The sequence below is a fragment of the Elephas maximus genome, chromosome 6 (assembly GCF_024166365.1).
Source record: "Elephas maximus indicus isolate mEleMax1 chromosome 6, mEleMax1 primary haplotype, whole genome shotgun sequence".
In the NCBI taxonomy this organism is placed as follows: Eukaryota; Metazoa; Chordata; class Mammalia; order Proboscidea; family Elephantidae; genus Elephas; species Elephas maximus.
Window position 1 is genome coordinate 94,657,762 of NC_064824.1, and position 23,083 is coordinate 94,680,844.

The 23,083-nt window shown below is 38.9% G+C and overlaps 1 protein-coding gene across 7 annotated transcripts in view; it reads right to left on the minus strand.

Moving 5' to 3' along the window:
• The window catches only part of HECW2 (HECT, C2 and WW domain containing E3 ubiquitin protein ligase 2), a 463,541-nt gene that overhangs the window by 171,201 nt on the left and 269,257 nt on the right, over window positions 1-23,083 (minus strand). For 6 of the 7 annotated variants that reach the window (XR_007517919.1, XM_049887746.1, XM_049887747.1 and 3 more), the window contains exon 3: window positions 2,190-2,297. Coding sequence is in view for 6 of the 7 variants with exons in the window: in XM_049887746.1 (XP_049743703.1) it covers window positions 2,190-2,297 (108 nt within the window). In the remaining variant the exon portion in view is untranslated. Of the gene's footprint in view, window positions 1-2,189; window positions 2,298-12,379; window positions 12,863-23,083 lie in introns of those variants that run through there. The other variant, XM_049887749.1, reaches the window with a different exon arrangement.

A 23,083-nucleotide genomic window follows, 5' to 3' on the forward strand; every position in this document is an offset into this window, starting at 1 on the left:
CCCACTCCATTTTCCTCTCCTTTCTATTTCTCTCATTACTTATGTAATGATGTTGTCAGCTGGGCAAATGTTAGAAAGTAAAGAGAAGTGGCAATAAGCAAGAAAAACAACCTCTCCATAATCTCACCTCCCAGAAACAACTCTTGTTCACATTTTGGCAAATTTCCTTCCCAACTTTTTCTTGTATGCTTGCTACGCTATTAGCTGGGGTTATGCTGTACGTATCTGCTTTTGTTTCTCCATGTATCATGAGCATTTGCCCTTAAAAGCTTCATCTATTTTAGGTTAAAAGAGGGAATCTAGCCATAGAATTGAGCTATGGAAAGAAGACATTCCTTAGAGGGTAGAAGCAGGATTACAGAAAGCTCTGGCCTACCATTAAAATGGTGGAAGAAACTGACGCCTTTAATGGCAATTCAAAGTAAAAGATTTTAATCTTTCTTTAGTAACTTTTTATATTACCAGAGTTTTATATGCTTCAATAAATATATGCCTGCAATAGGTTTCTGTTTAATCACACCTTACTCTATTTTTAGGAGCCCTGGTGGCGCAGTGGTTAAGCACTCAGCTGCTAACTGAAAGGTGGGCAGTTCGAACCTACCAGCTGCTCCACCTGAGAAAGATGTGGCAGTCTGCTTCTGTGAAGATTTACAGCCTTAGAACTGCATGCGGCAGTTTTACTCTGTCCTATAGGGTTCCTGCTGAGCCAGAATCGACTTGATGGCAACAAGTGGTTTGGTATGGGTTATTCCATTTTTTTAATGTTTAATAAAGATAAAGATTAAGAACTAGAATCTATACATTCTCTCTCTTAGTAAAATCCCTTGCTTATAGAAATCTTAATTCTCACACAAAACTCAACAACTCAGGAAAAAAATTTAAACAACTTAATTTTTATACATTAAAGAAAAATATAGTCTGCAAATGGTCCAGTAAACCTGGACCAAGGAGTATAGCATTCATTCATTCATTCTATCTATTCAGCAGAAATTTACTGAGTAATTAATATGTTCTCAATAATATTAGTGGCAAATATAGACTCCTCCCCCACCCAAAATAAAAAGGGATGATATTTTTATGTGTACCATGTGCTATATACAAGGCATTTGTATTTAGAAATAAATGTAACATCATATCAATTGGTTAATGGCTGAGTCATCTGCAGTCATTTGTGATTCCTAGTAAGTTGACCTCCATGGCAGCATGCCCTAGACTACCTTATTAACTCTTTGTAAAGACCAAGACCCAATGGCTGCTAGTTATTCTGCTGCTAAAAAAAATAATTACCAAGTATTCTAAAGTCAAGTAAAATTCTTAAATTAACTGATATTTTGAATTATTCTTTCTGCTTTCTGAAATTCACACAATTTAACAGTAATTACAGATACATATACAATGGTATATAAAAATGCATGATATTTAAAATAACCACATTGTTGATGTGTGCTGTCAAGTTGATTCCAACTCACAGACCATATAGGACAGAGTAGAACTGCCCCATAGGGTTTCCTAGGCTGTAATCCTTACAGGAGCAGATTATCAGGTCTTTTCTCCCTCGGAGCCACTGGCTTGGTTCGAACCATTGACCTTTTGGTTAGCTGCCAAGTGCTTAAACATTGTGCTCCACCAGGGCACCTTAAAATAACCATACATACCTTATAGAACATACATGCATAAAGCATATGTGTATACATATATTCTTATATATATGTACATAATGTACGTATTTATGTATGTGTGTGCACATATACATGCATGCACACACATTTACTTAATTCAAAATATGTGAACATTCTCTAATGAGAATTCTCTAAGGCAATATATTTTCACAGTTTGAGCTACCCAAAGCCATTGCTGTTGAGTCAATTCTGACTCATAGCAACCCTACAGGACAGAGCAGAACTGCAACAGAGGGTTTCCAAGGTTGTAAATCTTTATGAAAGTGGATTGCCACATCTTTCTCCCAGGGAGCAGCGGTGGGTTTGAACTGTTGACCTTTTAGTTAGCAGCCAAGTACTTAACCACTGCACCACAAGAGCTACATTGCATAAATATATAAATCAGAACCAAAGATTTTTTAAAAAACATTCAGAAATAATGTGTAGATTTCTGCATACTGAAGCTTATATTTCACACTTAGCTACTTAAAAAAAAAAAAAATTTTTTTTTTTTTTTTTTTAGCTACTTACGTTCCATAAAATATGGCCCAGGCTCAATTCTCCATACAATTTGTCCTTTTTGTGTTCCAGTCACGCCCCTGTTTTTAGAATCCCAGAAGTTGGCTGGAGAATTCTCATCTGGAAAATGCAAAGAAACACTTCTTAGCTTAATTATAACCTAGTCATTCATTCTATAACTTGTATCAGCCTTTCCTTAGTTCAAAGACTAATACAAGTTCTAAAATAAACGGAAAAGAGATAAAGGCAAAAATATTAATGAACACTTTTCTCAAAGACTACTTTCCAGCAGATTATTACCATGAATTTCTATGCTTGTCTTTATATGGGAGAATTGGGGTGAGGGGGGTGGAAAGAAGATGGCATCTCTGGACTTGGCCAGGTGGGTCAATGATGCCAGACAGAACAGCAAAGAACACAGTGGACAACTGCTGCAGCTTCAGCATTGAGCTGATTTATAAGAAAGCAGTTAGGGTGAGCTCCCATCTACAAAAGCCTTTATAAAAAGAAAAGGAAGAATAATGCTCGAAGAATAGGACCGAACTCAAGATGATATGAATAAAAGGGATGTTCGGCTATGAAACTGAGTCAACACATAGCACAGCATAAACAGTGTTTGAGAGACGCAACTAAGTCATTGTGTCTGCTAGGACAGGCTTTTATATAAGGCCAAAGACAGCAAACCTCAAGCCAAGATGAGAACGGCAAGGAGACGGCGTTCAGGATGTTGTGTAGAAGGGTAGAAAGGACAGTGAAGCAAAGAACAGGCCTGAAAGCAGTATTTCCCAAGCTTTCTGACCTCATGGCCCACTTGTAGGGCACATGGGGGTATATGAAAGATGTACAATTTAAGAAAAGGGATACTAGAGATGTGCATATTTTTAGAGTGTCAAAGGAGGACAGAGGAAGAAGTGGTTAACGCTGCAAGTGTGCATGTATAGTTATATAGCTCAGGATCTGTCAAGTTTAAAGTCCCTTTGCTAGATAACCTCTGGGAGATGTGCAACTCTGAGCCACCCATTAAGGTCCCAATTTATTCCATTGCTTCACCATTCCCTAGACGTATCTTTCACCTTCCAAGGTTTATTTTTTTGGTTTCCATGAATGGTCATCAGAAGCAATAAATAAATGACATTATCCTTTTCTCCCTCTGAAAAGCAGGAATAATTATATTGACCTATAGGCTGACTAAAAAGAGTAACTAAAAAAATAAATATTTTTTAAAAAATGCCACAGAAAGCTAAAATAGTGTAAACGTACAAAGTTGATTTTTTTTTAACTTCCTTCCTATAATACTTTATGCATAGGAATGGATGTGAGAATTATTTTTAAAAGATTTATTTTCTTCCTACACATTATTTTTGTATTTTTAGAAAATGTGAATAGGCTTTGAAGAGAGTAACGATATATAAGAGACATGATCAGATATCTCAAACATAATTTGGATTTGGAAATGATTCTATATCTATGTTAGTATTTCCAAACCTCCAGGCGGTAATGGAAACAAAATAGGAACAAAAAAGTTTTCAATGAAATCTTCATCTTTCTATCAACCCAGGGGAGTTGCAAAGAGATGAGAAATTTTGTGAGAAAAAATGCCACGTGACAGATTGTGCCAGAGGGATGAAAAAATGTTTACAAATTTTGTTTTGCATTAAAGTAATCCCATCTTCTCCCTGTATTTTCTAAAAAACAAATGGCATAAAGATCTGCATTTATGTTCAATTATTTTTGGATACAAACTGAATACAACTATGTGTTAACATTGGATCATAAGGGGCCTGGCCTTACTCTGCTTACACTGGGCAGCCAGATAGCTTGTTTGGAATTTGGGGAGCAATACTAAGCTACAATTGAATGGAAATGAACATTCTAGACCTGAACAAAGAACACACCTTCACAGGGGCTACCTAACTGTCAAAACTGCAAGTCTACTAGTGTACACTATGCACGTTACTGGAATCCCACTGCAACACGAGAGGAAAGAAACTGACAATGACTTTGAGTTGTGAACTATATTGTGAGGGAAGGAGAGCCTTTACCACTGAACGAACCAATCAGAGCACTAATCTTATTTAGTGCAGTCAGAGTTCACTAATGAAACTGCAAACTTGTCATTAGTTTTTAGCCTACCCTTCCTTGATGCCTAATTATTTACACTGAATCCCTCTCTGGATGGAAAAGAGAGGGATTCAGTGCAAGACCTGCTTAGATATTACAATCACAATACTGCACCACCAGCTGAGAATGCACCCACTGGAAATGCGCTACTATGGCTTTGAAGTCACTTAAATGCCTATTTTCTTTTGGGCACTAGAAAGATTTGCTGAGAAGAATGTGCCAGAGGTATGCAAGATGTGGCCTTGGAAGTTTTTGTGCACTTGAAGGTATGAAGACCACAGCTTCTAAGGGGGTACAGCATCACTGCCAAAAGGGAATGCGTGGCAGGTGGAGAGTAGCTGGGACACACATGTTGAATTCAACCTCGTGCACCAACAAGTATGAAAGAGATGTTTTATCATTGTCTACCTCTATGGGATCCCTGGGTAGCGCAAACAGTTAATGTGCTCGGCTGCTAACCAAAAGGTTGGAGGTTCAAGACCACCTAGAGGCACGCCAAAAGAAAGGTCTGGTGATCTACTTCCAAAATATCAGCCACTGAACCCTATGGAGCACAGTTCTACTCTGACATACATTGGGGTCACCATGAATCTAAGTTGAATCAATAGCAACTGGTTTGGTTTTTTTGTTTATCTCTATGGGAGGCCACCCCCCAGGGGGTGGTAGAGTCCAACCTGGAGAATCTGAAATGCTTCAGAAAAACCACTATGGGGTGATCTACACCTGGGTCCTCACCACAGCCCTGGGGAGCCAACTGAACACTCACACTTCCAGATATGCTGGGCACTAGTATGAAGTTCTGCTCAGTAACTTTTTATATGAAATAGCTGATCCTAAACTATTCAGTTAAACACTCATTTTGACAAGGGAGAGACCACCAAGATACCAGTAGGAAAAAAATCACGGGCTTATTTCACCAAATTCTTCCCAAGAATTTCAGTCACGGCCCAGAATACAAGGTGATACGGAGCAGTTCAGAGATGGCCTATAAAATAAACAATTTGAAACACAGGTAATGTTTACATATTCGAACACATCTCTGCTCTGCTGAAAACACTTCAGTAGCTCCCTATTTCTCTCAGAGTAAGCCCTAAGTCCTTATGAAGGCTTAAAAGGCCCTATAGGACCCTCCCTGGCCTCTGCATTAGAGCTCTGACCTCATCTTTCCCTACGTGCTCCCTCTCCCTCCTCACTCTACATGACCCAATCTGGCCTCCTTGATGTCCTCAAACATAGTCAGTCCACCTTTAGGCCTTTGCTGCAGCTGCCCCATTTGCCTAGAACTTTCTCCCAGATATCTTTCAATTTTTTGCTTAAACATCATCTTCTCAGTGAGGCCTACCCTGGCTCCCCATTTAAAACTATAACTCCTTCTCCAGCATTTCTGGACTACCTTAATAGCACTCAACTTGTTTTCCAAAACACTTATCCACACCTAACATGATATATAAGTTCTTTATACTTCTTGTATATTGTCTGTCTTCTTTCCTAGAATGTAAACTCCAAGAGGTCAAGGACTTTTTCTGTTCTGTTCACTGATGTATTCCAAGTGCCAAGAAAACACACAGATGCTCAGATTTGATTGAATGAAAGGTGTCTTGGTATCTTTTGATTATGATCCTATGACATTAACTGAATTAACCAAAATCAGTTGCCACTGAGTCAGTTCCCACTCGTGGTGACCTCGTGTGTGTCAGAGGAGAACTGTGCTCCATAGGGTTTCCAATAGCTGATTTTTCCAAAGTAGAATGCCAGGCCTTTCTTCTGAGGTGCCTCTGGATGGACCTGAATCACCAACCTTTTGGTTAGCAGTCAAGTACATTAATCATTTGCATCATCCAGGGAATCCAGTAACTGAATATTATTACTATATTATTAAAATATACAAAAGAGAAATAAAATTCTCATCAAGGAACGCATAAAGCTTTTTTTAAGAGACGCCCATCTTGTTTAGAACAGAGAAAAACACATTGCAGATTCCAAGGTAAATTTTATTAGGTTAATTCAACAAGATCAGTTTAAACTCTCAATCTTTATTAACAAGAATTTCCAATTGCCAGTCACACTTACTCAACCCTGCTACTGAGCTGGTATTCAACTTTGTTTACATCTTAAAGCTGGGCACGCAGATACATAAAAAGATAAAGTGGCTTACCTAAGATCATATGACCAGTTTCAGGTAAACGCCTTTGAAACATCTTAAACAAGTTCCTTCTTGACAAAAACTGTAACGGCATTTCTAAATTACGATTTCTTTTTTCCAGACTAAATGTTTTCCTATGTAGGGTATAAACCCCAAATGCAAAGCCATTGCTGCCGAGTCAGTTCTGACTTATACAAAAAACAAAAAACCAAACCCATTGCGGTCGAGTCGATCATGACTCATAGCAACCCTACAGGACAGAGTAAAACTGCCTCATAGAGTTTCCAAGGAGCGCCTAGTGGATTCGAACTGCCGATCTTTTGGTTAGTAGCCGTTAGCTCCTAAGCACTATGCCACCAGGGTTTCAAAGCAGAGCTCAAATTCTTTGACAATATTTCAAATGGAAAAATGGTTAAAGGTCTACTTATTCAAGAAATCTATATTTGGCTACTCTAAAAATTTATAATTTCGTGATGTAAACAAAATAAGGCATTTGCAATAGTTTTATCCAATTTCATGATTAAAATACCAGCAGGAACTAGATGAGCTTTGTAAAATTTGAGGCTTAAAATTTTCCAGAGTCTTTGTCAAGTACAATTTGCTGTCAGCACATATTTTTCCCCATCATACTTTTTTATAGCTATTTTCCCCTGGCAATTATACTTTTATAATGAGAATGGGAATCCAAGCTCTATTTAAAAGGGTCAAATATGGCTGGCATTTGGTAGCTTGGTAAACAGCTTAGCATGAAGTCCAAAATTAAACCCTTCAGAGATACTTTTTGGCAATGACCCTAAAATGCCTTAATCTTATCCTGTGCACCAAGGCTGACATTTTAGAGATGACTTCCTGTTGCTAAAGAACTTGCATGAGAAAATGTAGAATAAATTTTTTTTTTCTAAAGAGCCACAGTTTGGGGCATGGTTATGACAGTCTAAAGAGAGCTGGGAGGAACAATTTGCCCCAAAGACAAAAAGAAAACAGCAATTGTAGATATGATGTAGAAAGAAATTTTTAAAAATTAGTTCAACAAGTATTTATTGAGCACCCACTATCTGCTAGGCAATATTCTAGGTGACAAGGACTCCCAAGGGAATGAGAGAGTCAAAGTCCCTGTCCTCATGGAGATTATGGTCTAGTGAGAAACGTGGTCAAGAAGCAGATACGTCAATGCATAATATAAAGTGATGTCAGGTAACGATATTGTGCCTAGAAGAAAGATAGCTAGGTGTAGGATAGAGAGAGATTGGTGGGAGAGTGCTACCTGAACAGACCTGAATAAAGTGAGGGAGTGAATGAAGTGAGGGAGATTTGGGGGAAAGAGCATTCCAAGCAAGAAACATACTGTTAATTTTTTGCATCAGCTTGGCGAGGTTATGGTTCCCAGTTGTTTGGCCAAACACTGGTCTAGTTGCTGTCATGGAGTAGTTAGTTACATGTGATTTAATCAGTGGTCTTGAGTTCAGCAGATTACCTTCCATAATGCAGTGTAGTGTAGTGTCCTGTTGTGTTGTGTTGTGTCGTGTCGTGTCATGTCATATAATTACCTTACATCTAATGTAATGCTATCATCTTCCATAATGTGTTGTTGTTAGGTGCTGTCAAGTTGGTTCTGACTCATAGCGACCCTATGTACAACACGATGAAACAATGCCTGGTCCTGCACCATCCTCATAATCATTGTTAAGCTTGAGCTCATTGTTGCAACCACTGTGTCGATTCATGTCATCAAGGGCCTTCCTCTTTCACTGTCCCTCTACTTTACCAAGCATGATGTGCTTCTCCAGGGACTGGGCCCCTTGATAACATGTCCAAAGTATGTGAGATGAAGTCTCACCATCCTGGCTTCCAAGGAGCACTCTGGTTGTATTCTTCCAAGGCAGACTTGTTCATTTGACAGTCCATGGTATGTATATTCGATATTATTTACCAATACCATAATTCAAAGGCATTGATTATTCTTTGGTTTTCCGTATTCATTGTTCAGCTTTTGCATGCATATGAGCCAATTAAAAATATCATGGCTTGGGTCTGGCATACCTTAGTCCTCAAAGTGATATCTTTGTTTTTTAATACTTTAAAGAAGTCTTTTGCAGAAGATTTGCCCAATTCCATAATGTAATATAATTACATTATATCTAATGTAATGCAATGCTACCACATTCCATAATATAATCTAGTGTAAGTAATCTATCAGTGGAGGTCATTCCAGTGTAAGGTAGCTCCTAAACCTAATTACTTCTGAGCTGTAAAAAGACCAGAATAAATACAAAGACACAACACAAACAGAAAAAAGATAGACAACATGTGAGGAGTCTCTATAAGCAAAGGAACCAAGGAATGTCTGGAACTACTGACAAGAAGGAACAGGCATGGTTGAGACCCTGATTTGTCCTTTTAGCCTCCAGAACTATGAGAAAGTAAATTTCTGTTCTTTAAAGCCAACCACTTGTGGTATTTCTGTTATGGCAGCACTAGTTAATGAAGACCAAACAAAATGCAAAGATCCTGAAATTAGAACAAGCCATGTACCAAGGAACAAAAAACTGATGTGGCTAGAGCAGAGTGAAGTGGCAGAGTCTAGGAGAAGATGAGATTGGAAAGATAGGCAGGGGCCAACTTGTTGTTAGCCACTGTCAAGTTGGCTTCAACTCACAGTTACTTTATGTATCACTATGAAACACTGCCCAGTCCTACACCAGCTTGTACAGCATAATATTAATAACAATAATAAACACACCACAGAACTTATAATGTGCCAGATACTGTTTTAGTGCTTTACATTTATTAACTCATTTAAGCCTCTAACAACCCTTTGAGGTAGACAGTATCATCACCCCCCATTTTATAGATGTGGAAACTGAGGCATGGAAAGGTTGAAAAACATGCCTAAGATCAGCTAACAAATACATGCAGGGTGAACCCAGGCTGTCTTGCTCCAGAGACATGCTCTTCTACATTAAACCGCACCATGGCGAAGAGCTTGGATTCCACCCTGAGGATGACGCAGTGCCTGGAAGATTCTGATCTAGGTTTTAAAAAAATCATTCTGCCTGTTGTGTGCAGAGTAGCTCATACATGGACACAATGCTTCATGTCCAGGTTTAGCACCAAGCGTTCGAGCAATAACCTAAACATGACTCTCCTCCCGTTTCCATCCTTCCTGTGCAGACAAAGCTACCACAGATGTAAATATCCACCCTTAGTGGAAATGCCACAAACCAATTTCAGACTCTTAAGTTCAATGACCCTATGAGGCGGCTCATCTACCTCCAAGCCTTCTCCAAGCCAAACCACCATCCTATAATTTCATTCACTAAGTCTACCATGCTCTTCCTCTCCCTCCCTTTATTCAAACAACTCCCAAAAGTCAAACTCCCACATTCAACCTTAATCAAAATATAAAGCTCTGATTCTCTGTCACTTAGCAACCGAATAAAACCCTTAATGAAACATGTTTAATATATCACTAGTGGTGTAGTCCACAGGAGCCCTCTGTTACCAAAAGTTAGGTTTTCTCTTTTTAGGTACATTACATACACTGTAGGTGCAGTGGGAGTAATACACTGTTGTAATGATGCTGCCAGAGTGATGGTGAGATGCCAGAGCTTCAACAATCAGTAGACCTGCATTTAAATTCCATTTCTCCCATTTACTGGATTTATGACCTCGGACAAGTCTTAAGACTGCATAACCTCCATTTCCTCTAGCTCGGAAAGCTATGAGGAAACCACGAGGACAGCATGTGAACCTGCAGAAGTCAGCGACAGGCAAGTATTAGGAGCTAACAGATGAGTTTTTAAAACTTTTCATCCACGTCTTCCTTTTTCCAAAGGGAACTATATTTTTTTTCTTTTAATACCCATAAGCACAATTCCTCAACATTATTTCCCTAATTTTAGAACTTATTTTGCTCTAGTTTCTCATAAATATACATTAATTAAAACAAAAGTACGCTTATTTATATTTTTGAGACTGTTTATTAACAGATGCCAAATGACGAAGCAGCAAAAGAGAAGTCTTTACTGCACAGTAGTAATATGCTACATCACTGAGAGGATAGCACTGTACCTCACATACAGTATCTCAATATGCCAAGTTCTTGGTTGGAAGGTCACACAAATCTTAAATTTCTGTTAATGAGTTTTAGGCCAGTCTTGATAAAAAACCAGGCGGAGACCCCCTCATCTCCCTACACAATGAAACCAGGACTTTGAATACAATGCTCAACTTGGGAATCTCTACCTTAGCATTATATGTGTAAAAAGCTGCCAGGAATGTTAATGGGATTTTGATTACGTCCTCCTTTCTTTTCTCTAATCGTTCTTTTAAAAATAATGATACCATGCAAACACTAAACTCTCACTCAAAGATAATCCCCTTTAACAGCAAATGAAGTTTAAGACCAAACTCTAGATCCTTCAGGATGAAAATGCTACTTTTATACTGCAACTAACAGCTAACCATTCTAAGAAATATACAATCATTATAAAATACAATGTTCGGCACAAAAGCATCCTTTGGCTAGGAAAAAATTACTCCTTTGATCTTAATGAGCTCATACAATAAGGATTGGGAACTCTAATAGCTAACCTTATTTAAAGAAGAAAGTTACCTTTATCAAACTGAACCAAATACTTGGAGCTAATCCAAATTTAGTCTAAAAATATTAGTTAGAAGTATGTAAAATATTCATTGCTATTGATTTCCAAGGTTAATTCTGCAGAAGTGGCTGTTCCCTGTCTTTCCCAAAGACAGATTTATCAGAAGATGAATGATCTTCCCAGACATTAGACTGCTCACCTGAATCTTTACTAAACCACCCACTAGACTGAGTATTTCTCAGGGTTCTCAGAGAGGGTGCTACGTTCTATCCAGGGCAACGCAGGAACGTTACCATGCCTAACTGTCAGGCACTTAATGCAGTTTCACCCTGTATGGCAATAAAAAAACACCCCACACACATACCCTTGAGAACCACTGATAAGCAATTCATAGCTAGAAAGTAAAATTTATAAAAGCAATTTATAGCTAGAAAGTAAAATTTTCATTGCAAAAAAATAATTTACAAGGGGTTAAGACAGAATTAGGAAACACAGTGGGGCAATGGTTAAGCCCTTAGCTGCTAACCAAAAGGCTGGCCTTTCAAACCCAGCAGCGGCTCCGCGGGAGAAAAGCCTTGGCAATCAGCTTCGTAAAGATTATAGCATAAGAAGCCTTATGGGACAGTTCTACTCTGTCACATAGGGTCACTACTGGGTTGGAATTGCCTCTACAGCACACAACATCAACAACAAGATGGAACTAACATTTTGCCCTGTATTCATCTTGGTTTTTAGACAATTCATTAAAGCAGATTTTCTGCTTGTAATTTCTGAAGGTTTATAGAAAAGCTTGCCACAGTTGACCAAGAAAATCCTTAAAAATCATACTTTCATTCTTAAGGTTTTTAGATTTTTATTAAACTACCAGTCTCCGGAATGTGAATGTCTATAAATACCTGTCCATATAAACTTTAGATTAAAAATAAATCTTTCATCATCTCATTCCCTAAGAGCTTTAAAATTAATTTAAAAATATTATTCCATGGGCAGACAACCTGTCATGAAATCTATTTAGACTCAGTCTAATGCCATTTGCAAAAGCATTCTCATAGGTAGAACATGTAAAGTAACCCATTAAAACCAGCAGTACCTCGGAAATTCACAGTGAGGTGACTGGACATTTATCTGGATATATTTACATATTTTAACTTCAGCACTGATCTCTGATGCAGAATAAAGTGACTAATTAAAACGCCACCACACAGCTTGTTAGTAATTATCCCTAACCAAGCTGAAAGGGGGCCACATTTAAGAACTTTTCAAAGAGAGAGACAGTTGGACAAGGAAATCAGATGAGACTGAAATTCATTTCACAGAACTTTCCAATACTTTACCTCATATAATCCCAAAGAGTTCCTCTCTGCCCTTCCCAGGGTAGAATCCATCACTTCAAATCAGATTTAGGAAGCAGCAAGAAGAAAAATGATTCATTCTCCCTAAAATCATGGAGTTGGCCTACCCACTCTGCAATTTCATTGCTAGAAGTGGCAAGAACTGATGTCAAGGCAGCAGGTCCACTTCACTGATGTGCCTGCTTCTCTTCCTCTTTCCCAAAGGATCCAGAAAGGAAATGCTAAGTGGGATTCAGGCAGGCCCCTACCAGGAAACTCTTGTACATCTAAGAACAGCACTGAGAGCCACTTCTGCCTTTCAGCAAGACTTATCATTCTTCAGGCATCCAAAGTGAAAAAACATAACACTTTTATGTCCCCTCAGCTGAGGCAGTTGTGGCCACACCCCCGTAAAGGGTACAGGATGCAATCGCCCCATCCTCCTCTCAGCTTCCTTCCTTTGCTTTCCCATGGGGGGAATTCCAAAGAATGAGTTATGTGCGTGGGCACACACACACACACCACACACACACACACACACACACACACACACACACAGATAGCAAACAAGCTGACCAAAAGAGGGAAGCTTGCTATTGAGTTTACTCATACTAGCGTGGCCACTGTATGGGATCACAATTTAGTATTATCAATAAACAGATACAGCATTCATGTAGCTTACTGAAATCAGCTTACAGGATCCTAACCAATCCAGAGTGAAATTCATGAACTTGTGAATTAAACTGCAAATAAGGATTAAAATTTTTTTCAAATATAATATAAATAAAATCCCAACAGTTTGTTATCATTCCAAAATTTATTTTCACATTTAGTGGAAAAATGGACACAATCATCAATTTAGCTAGTGCTCTTGTCTTACGCTGGGAAGAGGCTAGAGTGGGAAAATCACTAGATCAGATCCATTGTTCTTTAATGGAGAAAAGGGCCTCCTGGAGCTGTTTGACTCACCTGTGGCAGACCCTGCAATTATTAAGTGCTGACTGAACTGGTGGATGCAGTCACAGGCTCCAAGTCCATCTCCTTCCAGCAAACATCCAGAAAAGCAAGATCAAATGTCCCCATTTGTCAGGTACATTTGCCATGAAGTGAGGCAGACTGGGCTTGAGCTCCATGCTACATCTGGTGGCTGTAATTTCCCACTACTCACCCCTTATCCCAGACATAGTTTTCCTGAAGCCTCAAGAGGCCACAGAGCTTTGGGCTGGTTCTGGAACAGAATGAGTAAACAAGCAAGCCTGGAGGCTCCAGAATTACCATCACCCCATCCAGGCCTCCTCTGGACACTCCAAACCAGCCCAATCTTACAACAAATCACTATGGTTCTTTGGGCAAGTCCTAAAGAACAACAATAACAAGAATGCACAGAGTGGTTACTGCGTGCCACAGATATAGGAGATGTTTTAAAAGTAGTCTCTAATGAGTGTCATTGTGTTCTAAGAATGAGGTAAATAGTGTTGTTGTTGTTGTTGTTGTTGTCAGATGATGTCCTGTCGGTTCTGACTTACAGCCACCCTATGTACAACAGAACAAAACCCTGCCTGGTCCTGCACCATTCTCACAATCATTGTCATGCCTGAACCCGTTGTTGCAGCCAGTGTGCCAATCCACCTTCCTAAGGGTCTTCCTCTTTTTTCCTAACCCTCTACTTTACCAAGTATGAAGTCTTTCCCTGGGAACTGATACCTCCTGATAACAGGTCCAAAGTATGTGAGACGAAGTCTCATCATCCAAGCTTCTAAGGAGCATTCTGGCTATACTTCTTCTAAGACAGATTTGTTTGGTCTTTTGGCAGTCCATGGTATATTCAATATTCTTCTCCAACACCACTATTCAAAGGCAGGAATTCTTCTTTGGTATTCCCTATTCATTGTCCAGCTTTTGCATGCATATGAGGTGATTAAAAACGCCACGGCTTGGGTTAGGAACACCTTAGTCTTCAAGGTGACATCATTGCTTTTTAACACTTCAAAGAAGTCTTTTGCAGCAGATTTGGCCAACGCAATGTGTTGTTTGATTTCCTGACTGCTGCTTCCATGGGTTTTGATCGTGGATCTGAGTAAAGTGAAATCTTTGACAGCTTCAGTCTTTACTCAATTTATCATGATGTTGCTTATTGGTCTGGTTTTGAGCGTTTTTGTTGTCTTTTCGTTGAGAAGTAATCCATACTGAAGGTTGTGGTCTTCGATTTTCACCAGTAAGTGCTTCAAGTCCTGTCCACTTTCAGCAAGCAAGGTTGTAGCAATCTGCATATCTCAGGTTGTTAATTAGTATTCCTCCAATCCTGATGCCATGTTCTTCTTCATATAGACCAGCTTCTTGGATTACTTGCTCAGTTTACAGATGGAGTAAGTATGGTGAGAGGATACAACCCTGACGTACATCTTTCCTGACTTTAAACCCCGCAGTATCCCCTTGTTCTCTTCAAATGACGGCCTTTTGATCTATGTACAGGTTCATCGTGAGCACAATTAAGTGTTCTGCAATTCCCATTTTTCACAATGTTATCCATAATTTGTTATGATCCACACAGTCGAATGCCTCCACATCCTCTCCTGAATCTGGCTTAATTCCTGGCAGTTCCCTGTTGGTATACTGTTGCATCCATTTTTGGATGATATTCAGCAAAATTTTACTTGCGTGTGATATTACTGATATTGTTCCATAATTTCCTCATTCTGTTCGATTACCTTTCTTTGGAATGGGCTCAAACACGGATCTCTTCTAGTCGGTTGGCCAGGTAGCCTTCCAAATTTCTTGGCATAGGCAAGTGAGCACTTCTAGCACTGCATCCGTTCGCTGAAACATCTCAATTGATATTCCGTCAATGCTTGGAGCCTCGTTCTTCACCAATGCTTTCAGTGCAGCTTGGACCTCTTCTTTCTGTACCATCAGTTCCTGATCATATGCTACCTCCTGAAATTGATGAACACTGACCAATTCTTTTTGATACAGTGATTCTGTGCATTCCTTCCATCTTCTTTTGATGCTTCCTGCATCGTTTAATATTTTCCCCATAGAATCATTCAATATTGCAACTTAAGGCTTGAATTTTTTCTTCAGTTCTTTGAGCTTGAGAAATGCTGCTGAGTGTGTTCTTCCTTTCTGGTTTTCTAACTCCAGGTTTTTGCACATGTCAATATAATATTTTACTTTGTCTTCTCGAGCTGCCCCTTTGAAATTTTCCATTCAGTTCTTTTACTTCATCATTTCTTCCATTTGCTTTAGCTACTTGACATTCAAGAGCGAGTTTTAGAGTCTCTTCTGACATCCATTTTGGTCTTTTCTTTCTTTCCTGTCTTTTTAATGACCTCTTGTTTCTTCATGTGTGATGTTTTTGATGTTACTCCACAACTTGTCTGGTCTTCATCCGTTAGTGTTCAACTTGTCAAATCTTATTCTTCAGATGGTCTGTAAATTCAGATGGGATATACTCAAGGTCATACTTCGGCTCTTCTGGGCTTGTTCTAATTTTCTTCAGTTTCAACTTGAACTTGCATATGAGCAATTGATGGTCTGTTCCATATCAGCCCTTGGCCTATGTTGATGATATCGAGCTTCTCCATAGTTTCCTTCCACAGATATAGTCAACTGATTCCTGTGTATTCCATCTGGTAAGGTCCACCTGTACAGTCACCATTTATGTGGCTGGAAAAAGTTATTTGCAATGAAGGAGTTGTGGTCTTGTAAAATTCTATCGTGTGACCTCCTGCATCATTTCTATCACCAAAGCCGTATTTTCCAAACGCCAATCCCTCTTCTTTGCTTCCAACTTTCACATTCCAATCACCAGTAATTATCAGTGCATTCTGATTGCATGTTCAATCAATTTCAGACTGCAGAAGTTGTTATTATGACCATGTTATAGATGAGAAAACTGAAGCTCACAGAGAGGACATAAAGATAGCCAGGATTTAAAGCCTGTCTTAATGACATCCTAGTCCTTGCTCTTTTACAATACACTACCTCCCTCAAGTAATACTCCCAAAAATACCAGTGACCTTGCTACTCAGGTGGTCAATGGGTCCCTAGGTACCTAGTCACTATCAGGATATTAAGAAAAATAAGTCCCAAAAGGATCAATTCATTTCCTTTTATTGGCATCAAAAGTAGCAACAGCCTACAAACAACAAACAGCCTTCTCAACAACATAAGCATCTCTGTTTCAATCCCCAGTCAAGGATAGAGGAAAATCTTGACCTTGTGACTTCTAATTATGGAGCAATAGACCCTCCCAGGGGTTGGAAAGCAGCTTACCCACTCTGCTAGGGGTGCAGCTCTTGCTACTCCTCATTCCAGTCTCTGAACACAACCTGAAGCTCCCACCACTGTGGTCCTCCAAGCTGCCATCGTTTGTCTTGCAAATACTGTAACATTTGCCAGATACGCCACTTTAGCTAAACTGTAGGTTCTGGTCCTTCTATGTATCACCTATAACCAAATATGACAGAAGCTATTCTGTTGCATAAAGGAAACATATTTCCCCTCAGCACAAGACTCTGTAGTAACAACTAGATTTCCCAGCTAATCAAGAAAGACACTTACAGGGTGTGGCATGAGAAGTGAGATCATTGCTGGCACTTAGACTTAAGGACATCTCATACATGTACTTTTGGGGGATCTTTCTGAAATGCTGGTAGTTCAGTCGGCCTTTCTTCAATCATAGTAAACAAATTTATGGAGAAGGTACAGCCAGATGATCACAGTGCCAGACCTCAAAATTCACATAATGCTACTCCTTTCTCCAAATCACACCATTTTGCAAGGAAAGGTCAGCAAAATCAACAAGAATAAAACTTCAGGAAGCCCCTTAATAACAACTTTGCATCCATATAACATCCTTTATTTTTTTCACTTACTATGTATCATATGGAAACCCTGGTGGCATAGTGGTTAAGTGCTATGGTTGCTAACCAAAGGGTCGGCAGTTCGAATCCACCAGGCGCTCCTTGGAAACTCTATGGGGCAGTTCTACTCTGCCCTACAGGGTCACTATGAGTCGGAATCAACTCGACGGCACTGGGTTTGGTTTTTTTTTTTTTTTTTTTTTTTTTTTTTTTATAATAACTTTTATTAAGCTTCAAGTGAACGTTTACAAATCCAATCAGTCTGTCACATATAAGTTTACATACATCTCACTCCCTACTCCCACTTACTCTCCCCGTCTTGAGTCAGCCCTTTCAGTCTCTCCTTTCTTGACAATTTTGCCGGCTTCCCTCTCTCTCTATCCTCCCATCCCCCCTCCAGACAAGAGTTGCCAACACAATCTCAAGTGTACACCTGATATAATTAGCTCACTCTTCATCAGCGTCTCTCTCCCACCCGCTGACCAGTCCCTTTCATGTCTGATGAGTTGTCTTCAGGGATGGTTCCTGTCCTGTGTCAACAGAAGGTCTGGAAAGCATGACCGCCGGGATTCCTCCAGTCTCAGTCAGACCATTAAGTTTGGTCTTCTTATGAGAATTTGGGGTCTGCATCCCACTGCTCTCCTGCTCCCTCAGGGGTCCTCTGCTGAGCTCCCTGTCAGGGCAGTCATCGATTGTGGCCGGGCACCAACTAGTTCTTCTGGTCTCAGGATGATGTAGGTCTCTGGTTCATGTGGCCCTTTCTGTCTCTTGGGCTCTTAGTTGTCATGTGGGCTTGGTGTTCTTCATTTTCCTTTGCTCCAGGTGGGTTGAGACCAATTGCTGCATCTTAGATGGCTGCTTGTTAGCATTTAAGACCCCAGACGCCACATTTCAAAGTGGGATGCAGAATGATTTCATAATAGAATTATTTTGCCAATTGACTTAGAAGTCCCCGCAAACCATGTTCCCCAGACCCCCGCGCTTGCTCTGCTGAGCTTTGAAGCATTCATTTTATCCCGGAAACTTCTTTGCTTTTGGTCCAGTCCAATTGAGCTGACCTTCCATGTATTGAGTGTTGTCTTTCCCTTCACCTAAAGCAGTTCTTATCTACTGATTAATCAATAAAAAAACCCTCTCCCACCCTCCCTCCCTCCCCCCCTCGTAACCACAAAAGTATGTGTTCTTCTCAGGTTTACTATTTCTCAAGATCTTATAATAGTGGTCTTATACAGTATTTGTCCTTTTGCCTCTGACTCATTTCGCTCAGCATAATGCCTTCCAGGTTCCTCCATGTTATGAAATGTTTCAGAGATTCGTCACTGTTCTTTATCGATGCGTAGTATTCCATTGTGTGAATATACCACAATTTATTTACCCATTCATCCATTGATGTACACCTTGGTTGCTTCCAACTTTTTGCTATTGTAAACAGAGCTGCAATAAACATGGGTGTGCATATATCTGTTTGTATGAAGGCTCTTGTATCTCTAGGGTATATTCCGAGGAGTGGGATTTCTGGGTTGTATGGTAGTTCTATTTCTAACTGTTTAAGATAACGCCAGATAGATTTCCAAAGTGGTTGTACCATTTTACATTCCCACCAGCAGTGTATGAGAGTTCCAATCTCTCCGCAGCCTCTCCAACATTTATTATTTTGTGTTTTTTGGATTAATGCCAGCCTTGCTGGTGTGAGATGGAATCTCATCGTAGTTTTAATTTGCATTTCTCTAATGGCTAATGATCGAGAGCATTTTCTCATGTATCTGTTGGCTGCCTGAATATCTTCTTTAGAGAAATGTGTGTTCATATCCTTTGCCCACTTCTTGATTGGGTTGTTTGTCTTTTTGTGGTTGAGTTTTGACAGAATCATGTAGATTTTAGAGATCAGGCGCTGGTCGGAGATGTCATAGCTGAAAATTCTTTCCCAATCTGTAGGTGGTCTTTTTACTCTTTTGGTGAAGTCTTTAGATGAGCATAGGTGTTTGATTTTTAGGAGCTCCCAGTTATCGGGTTTCTCTTCATCATTTTTGGTAATGTTTTGTATTCTGTTTATACCTTGTATTAGGGCTCCTAGGGTTGTCCCAATTTTTTCTTCCATGATCTTTATCGTTTTAGTCTTTATGTTTAGGTCTTTGATCCACTTGGAGTTAGTTTTTGTGCATGGTGTGAGGTATGGGTCCTGTTTCATTTTTTTGCAAATGGATATCCAGTTATGCCAGCACCATTTGTTAAAAAGGCTGTCTTTTCCCCAGTTAATTGACACTGGTCCTTTGTCAAATATCAGCTGCTCATACGTGGATGGATCTATGTCTGGGTTCTCAATTCTGTTCCATTGGTCTATGTGTCTGTTGTTGTACCAATACCAGGCTGTTTTGACTACTGTGGCTGTATAATAGGTTCTGAAGTCAGGTAAGGTGAGGCCTCCCACTTTCTTCTTCTTTTTCAGTAATGCTTTGCTTATCCGGGGCTTCTTTCCCTTCCATATGAAATTGGTGATTTGTTTCTCTATCCCCTTAAAATATGACATTGGAATTTGGATCGGAAGTGCGTTAAATGTATAGATGGCTTTTGGTAGAATAGACATTTTTACTATGTTAAGTCTTCCTATCCATGAGCAAGCTATGTTTTTCCACTTAAGTATGTCCTTTTGAATTTCTTGTAGTAGAGCTTTGTAGTTTTCTTTGTATAGGTCTTTTACATCCTTGGTAAGATTTATTCCTAAGTATCTTATCTTCTTGGGGGCTACCGTGAATGGTATTGATTTGGTTATTTCCTCTTCGGTGTTCTTTTTGTTGATGTAGAGGAATCCAAGTGATTTTTGTATGTTTATTTTATAACCTGAGACTCTGCCAAACTCTTCTATTAGTTTCAGTAGTTTTCTGGAGGATTCCTTAGGGTTTTCTGTGTATATAATCATGTCATCTGTAAATAGTGATAACTTTACTTCTTCCTTGCCAATCCGGATACCTTTTATTTCTTTGTCTAGCCTGATTGCCCTGGCTAAGACTTCCAACACGATGTTGAATAAGAGCGGTGATAAAGGGCATCCTTGTCTGGTTCCCGTTCTCAAGGGAAATGCTTTCAGGTTCTCTCCATTTAGAGTGATATTGGCTGTTGGCTTTGCATAGATGCCCTTTATTATGTTGAGGAATTTTCCTTCAATTCCTATTTTGGTAAGAGTTTTTATCATAAATGGGTGTTGGACTTTGTCAAATGCCTTTTCTGCATCAATTGATAAGATCATGTGGTTTTTGTCTTTTGTTTTATTTATGTGATGGATTACATTAATGGTTTTTCTGATATTAAACCAGCCTTGCATACCTGGTATAAATCCCACTTGATCAGGGTGAATTATTTTTTTGATGTGTTGTTGGATTCTATTGGCTAGAATTTTGTTGAGGATTTTTGCATCAATGTTCATGAGGGATATAGGTCTATAATTTTCTTTTTTTGTAATGTCTTTACCTGGTTTTGGTATCAGGGAGATGGTGGCTTCATAGAATGAGTTGGGTAGTATTCCGTCATTTTCTATGCTTTGGAATACCTTTAGTAGTAGTGGTGTTAACTCTTCTCTGAAAATTTGGTAGAACTCTGCAGTGAAGCCGTCCGGGCCAGGACTTTTTTTTGTTGGGAGTTTTTTGATTACCGTTTCAATCTCTTTTTTTGTTATGGGTCTATTTAGTTGTTCTGCTTCTGAATGTGTTAGTTTAGGTAGGTAGTGTTTTTCAAGGAATTCATCCATTTCTTCTAGGTTTTCAAATTTGTTAGAGTACAATTTTTCATAATAATCTGAAATGATTCTTTTAATTTCATTTGGTTCTGTTGTGATGTGGTCCTTCTCATTTCTTATTCGGGTTATTTGTTTCCTTTCCTGTATTTCTTTAGTCAGTCTAGCCAATGGTTTATCAATTTTGTTAATTTTTTCAAAGAACCAGCTTTTGGCTTTGTTAATTCTTTCAATTGTTTTTCTGTTCTCTAATTCATTTAGTTCAGCTCTAATTTTTATTATTTGTTTTCTTCTGGTGCCTGATGGCTTCTTTTGTTGCTCACTTTCTATTTGTTCAAGTTGTAGGGACAGTTCTCTGATTTTGGCTCTTTCTTCTTTTTGTATGTGTGCATTTATTGATATAAATTGACCTCTGAGCACTGCTTTTGCTGTGTCCCAGAGGTTTTGATAGGAAGTATTTTCATTCTCGTTGCTGTCTATGAATTTCCTTATTCCCTCCTTGATGTCTTCTATAACCCAGTCTTTTTTCAGGAGGGTATTGTTCATTTTCCAAGTATTTGATTTCTTTTCCCTCGTTCTTCTGTTATTGATCTCTAGTTTTATTGCCTTGTGGTCTGAGAAGATGCTTTGTAATATTTCGATGTTTTGGACTCTGCAAAGGTTTGTTTTATGACCTAATATGTGGTCTATTCTAGAGAATGTTCCATGTGCGCTAGAAAAAAAAGTATATTTTGCAGCAGTTGGGTGGAGAGTTCTGTATAAGTCAATGAGGTCAAGTTGGTTGATTGTTGTAATTAGATCTTCCGTGTCTCTGTTGAGCTTCTTACTGGATGTCCTGTCCTTCTCCGAAAGGGGTGTGTTGAAGTCTCCTACTATAATTGTGGAGGTATCTATCTCGCTTTTCAGTTCTGTTAAAATTTGATTTATATATCTTGCAGCCCTGTCATTGGGTGCGTAAATATTTAATACGGTTATGTCTTCCTGATCAATTGTCCCTTTTATCATTATATAGTGTCCTTCTTTATCCTTTGTGGTGGATTTAAGTCTAAAGTCTATTTTGTCAGAAATTAATATTGCTACTCCTCTTCTTTTTTGCTTATTGTTTGCTTGATATACTTTTTTCCATCCTTTGAGTTTTAGTTTGTTTGTGTCTCTAAGTCTAAGGTGTGTCTCTTGTAGGCAGCATATAGATGGATCGTGTTTCTTTATCCAGTCTGTGACTCTCTGTCTCTTTATTGGTGCATTTAGTCCATTTACATTCAGGGTAATTATAGATAAATAAGTTTTTAGTGCTGTCATTTTGATGCCTTTTTATGTGTGTTGTTGACAATTTCATTTTTCCACATACTTTTTTGTGCTGAGGCGTTTTTCTTAGTAAATTGTGAGATCCTCACTTTCATAGTGTTTGACTTTATGTTAGTTGAGTCGTTACGTTTTTCTTGGTTTTTGTCTTGAGTTATAGAGTTGTTATACCTTTTTGTGGTTACCTCATTATATACCCCTATTTTTCTAAGTAAAAACCTAACTTGTATTGTTCTATATCGCCTTGTATCACTCTCCATATGGCAGTTCAATGCCTCCTGTATTTAGTCCCTCTTTTTGATTATTGTGATCTTTTACCTATTGACTTCCATGATTCCCTGTTATGTGTATTTTTTTTTAATTAATCTTAATTTGTTTGTTTTTGTGATTTCCCTATTTGAGTTGATATCAGGACGTTCTGTTTTGTGACCTTGTGTTGTGCTGATATCTGATATTATTGGTTCTCTGACCAAACAATATCCTTTAGTATTTCTTGTAGCTTTGGTTTGGTTTTTGCAAATTCTCTAAACTTGTGTTTGTCTGTAAATATCTTAATTTCGCCTTCATATTTCAGAGAGAGTTTTGCTGGATATATGATCCTTGGTTGGCAGTTCTTCTCCTTCAGTGTTCTGTATATGTCGTCCCATTCCCTTCTTGCCTGCATGGTTTCTGCTGAGTAGTCAGAACATATTCTTATTGATTCTCCCTTGAAGGAAACCTTTCTTTTCTCCCTGGCTGCTTTTAAAATTTTCTGTTTATCTTTGGTTTTGGTGAGTTTGATGATAATATGTCTTGGTGTTTTTCTTTTTGGAT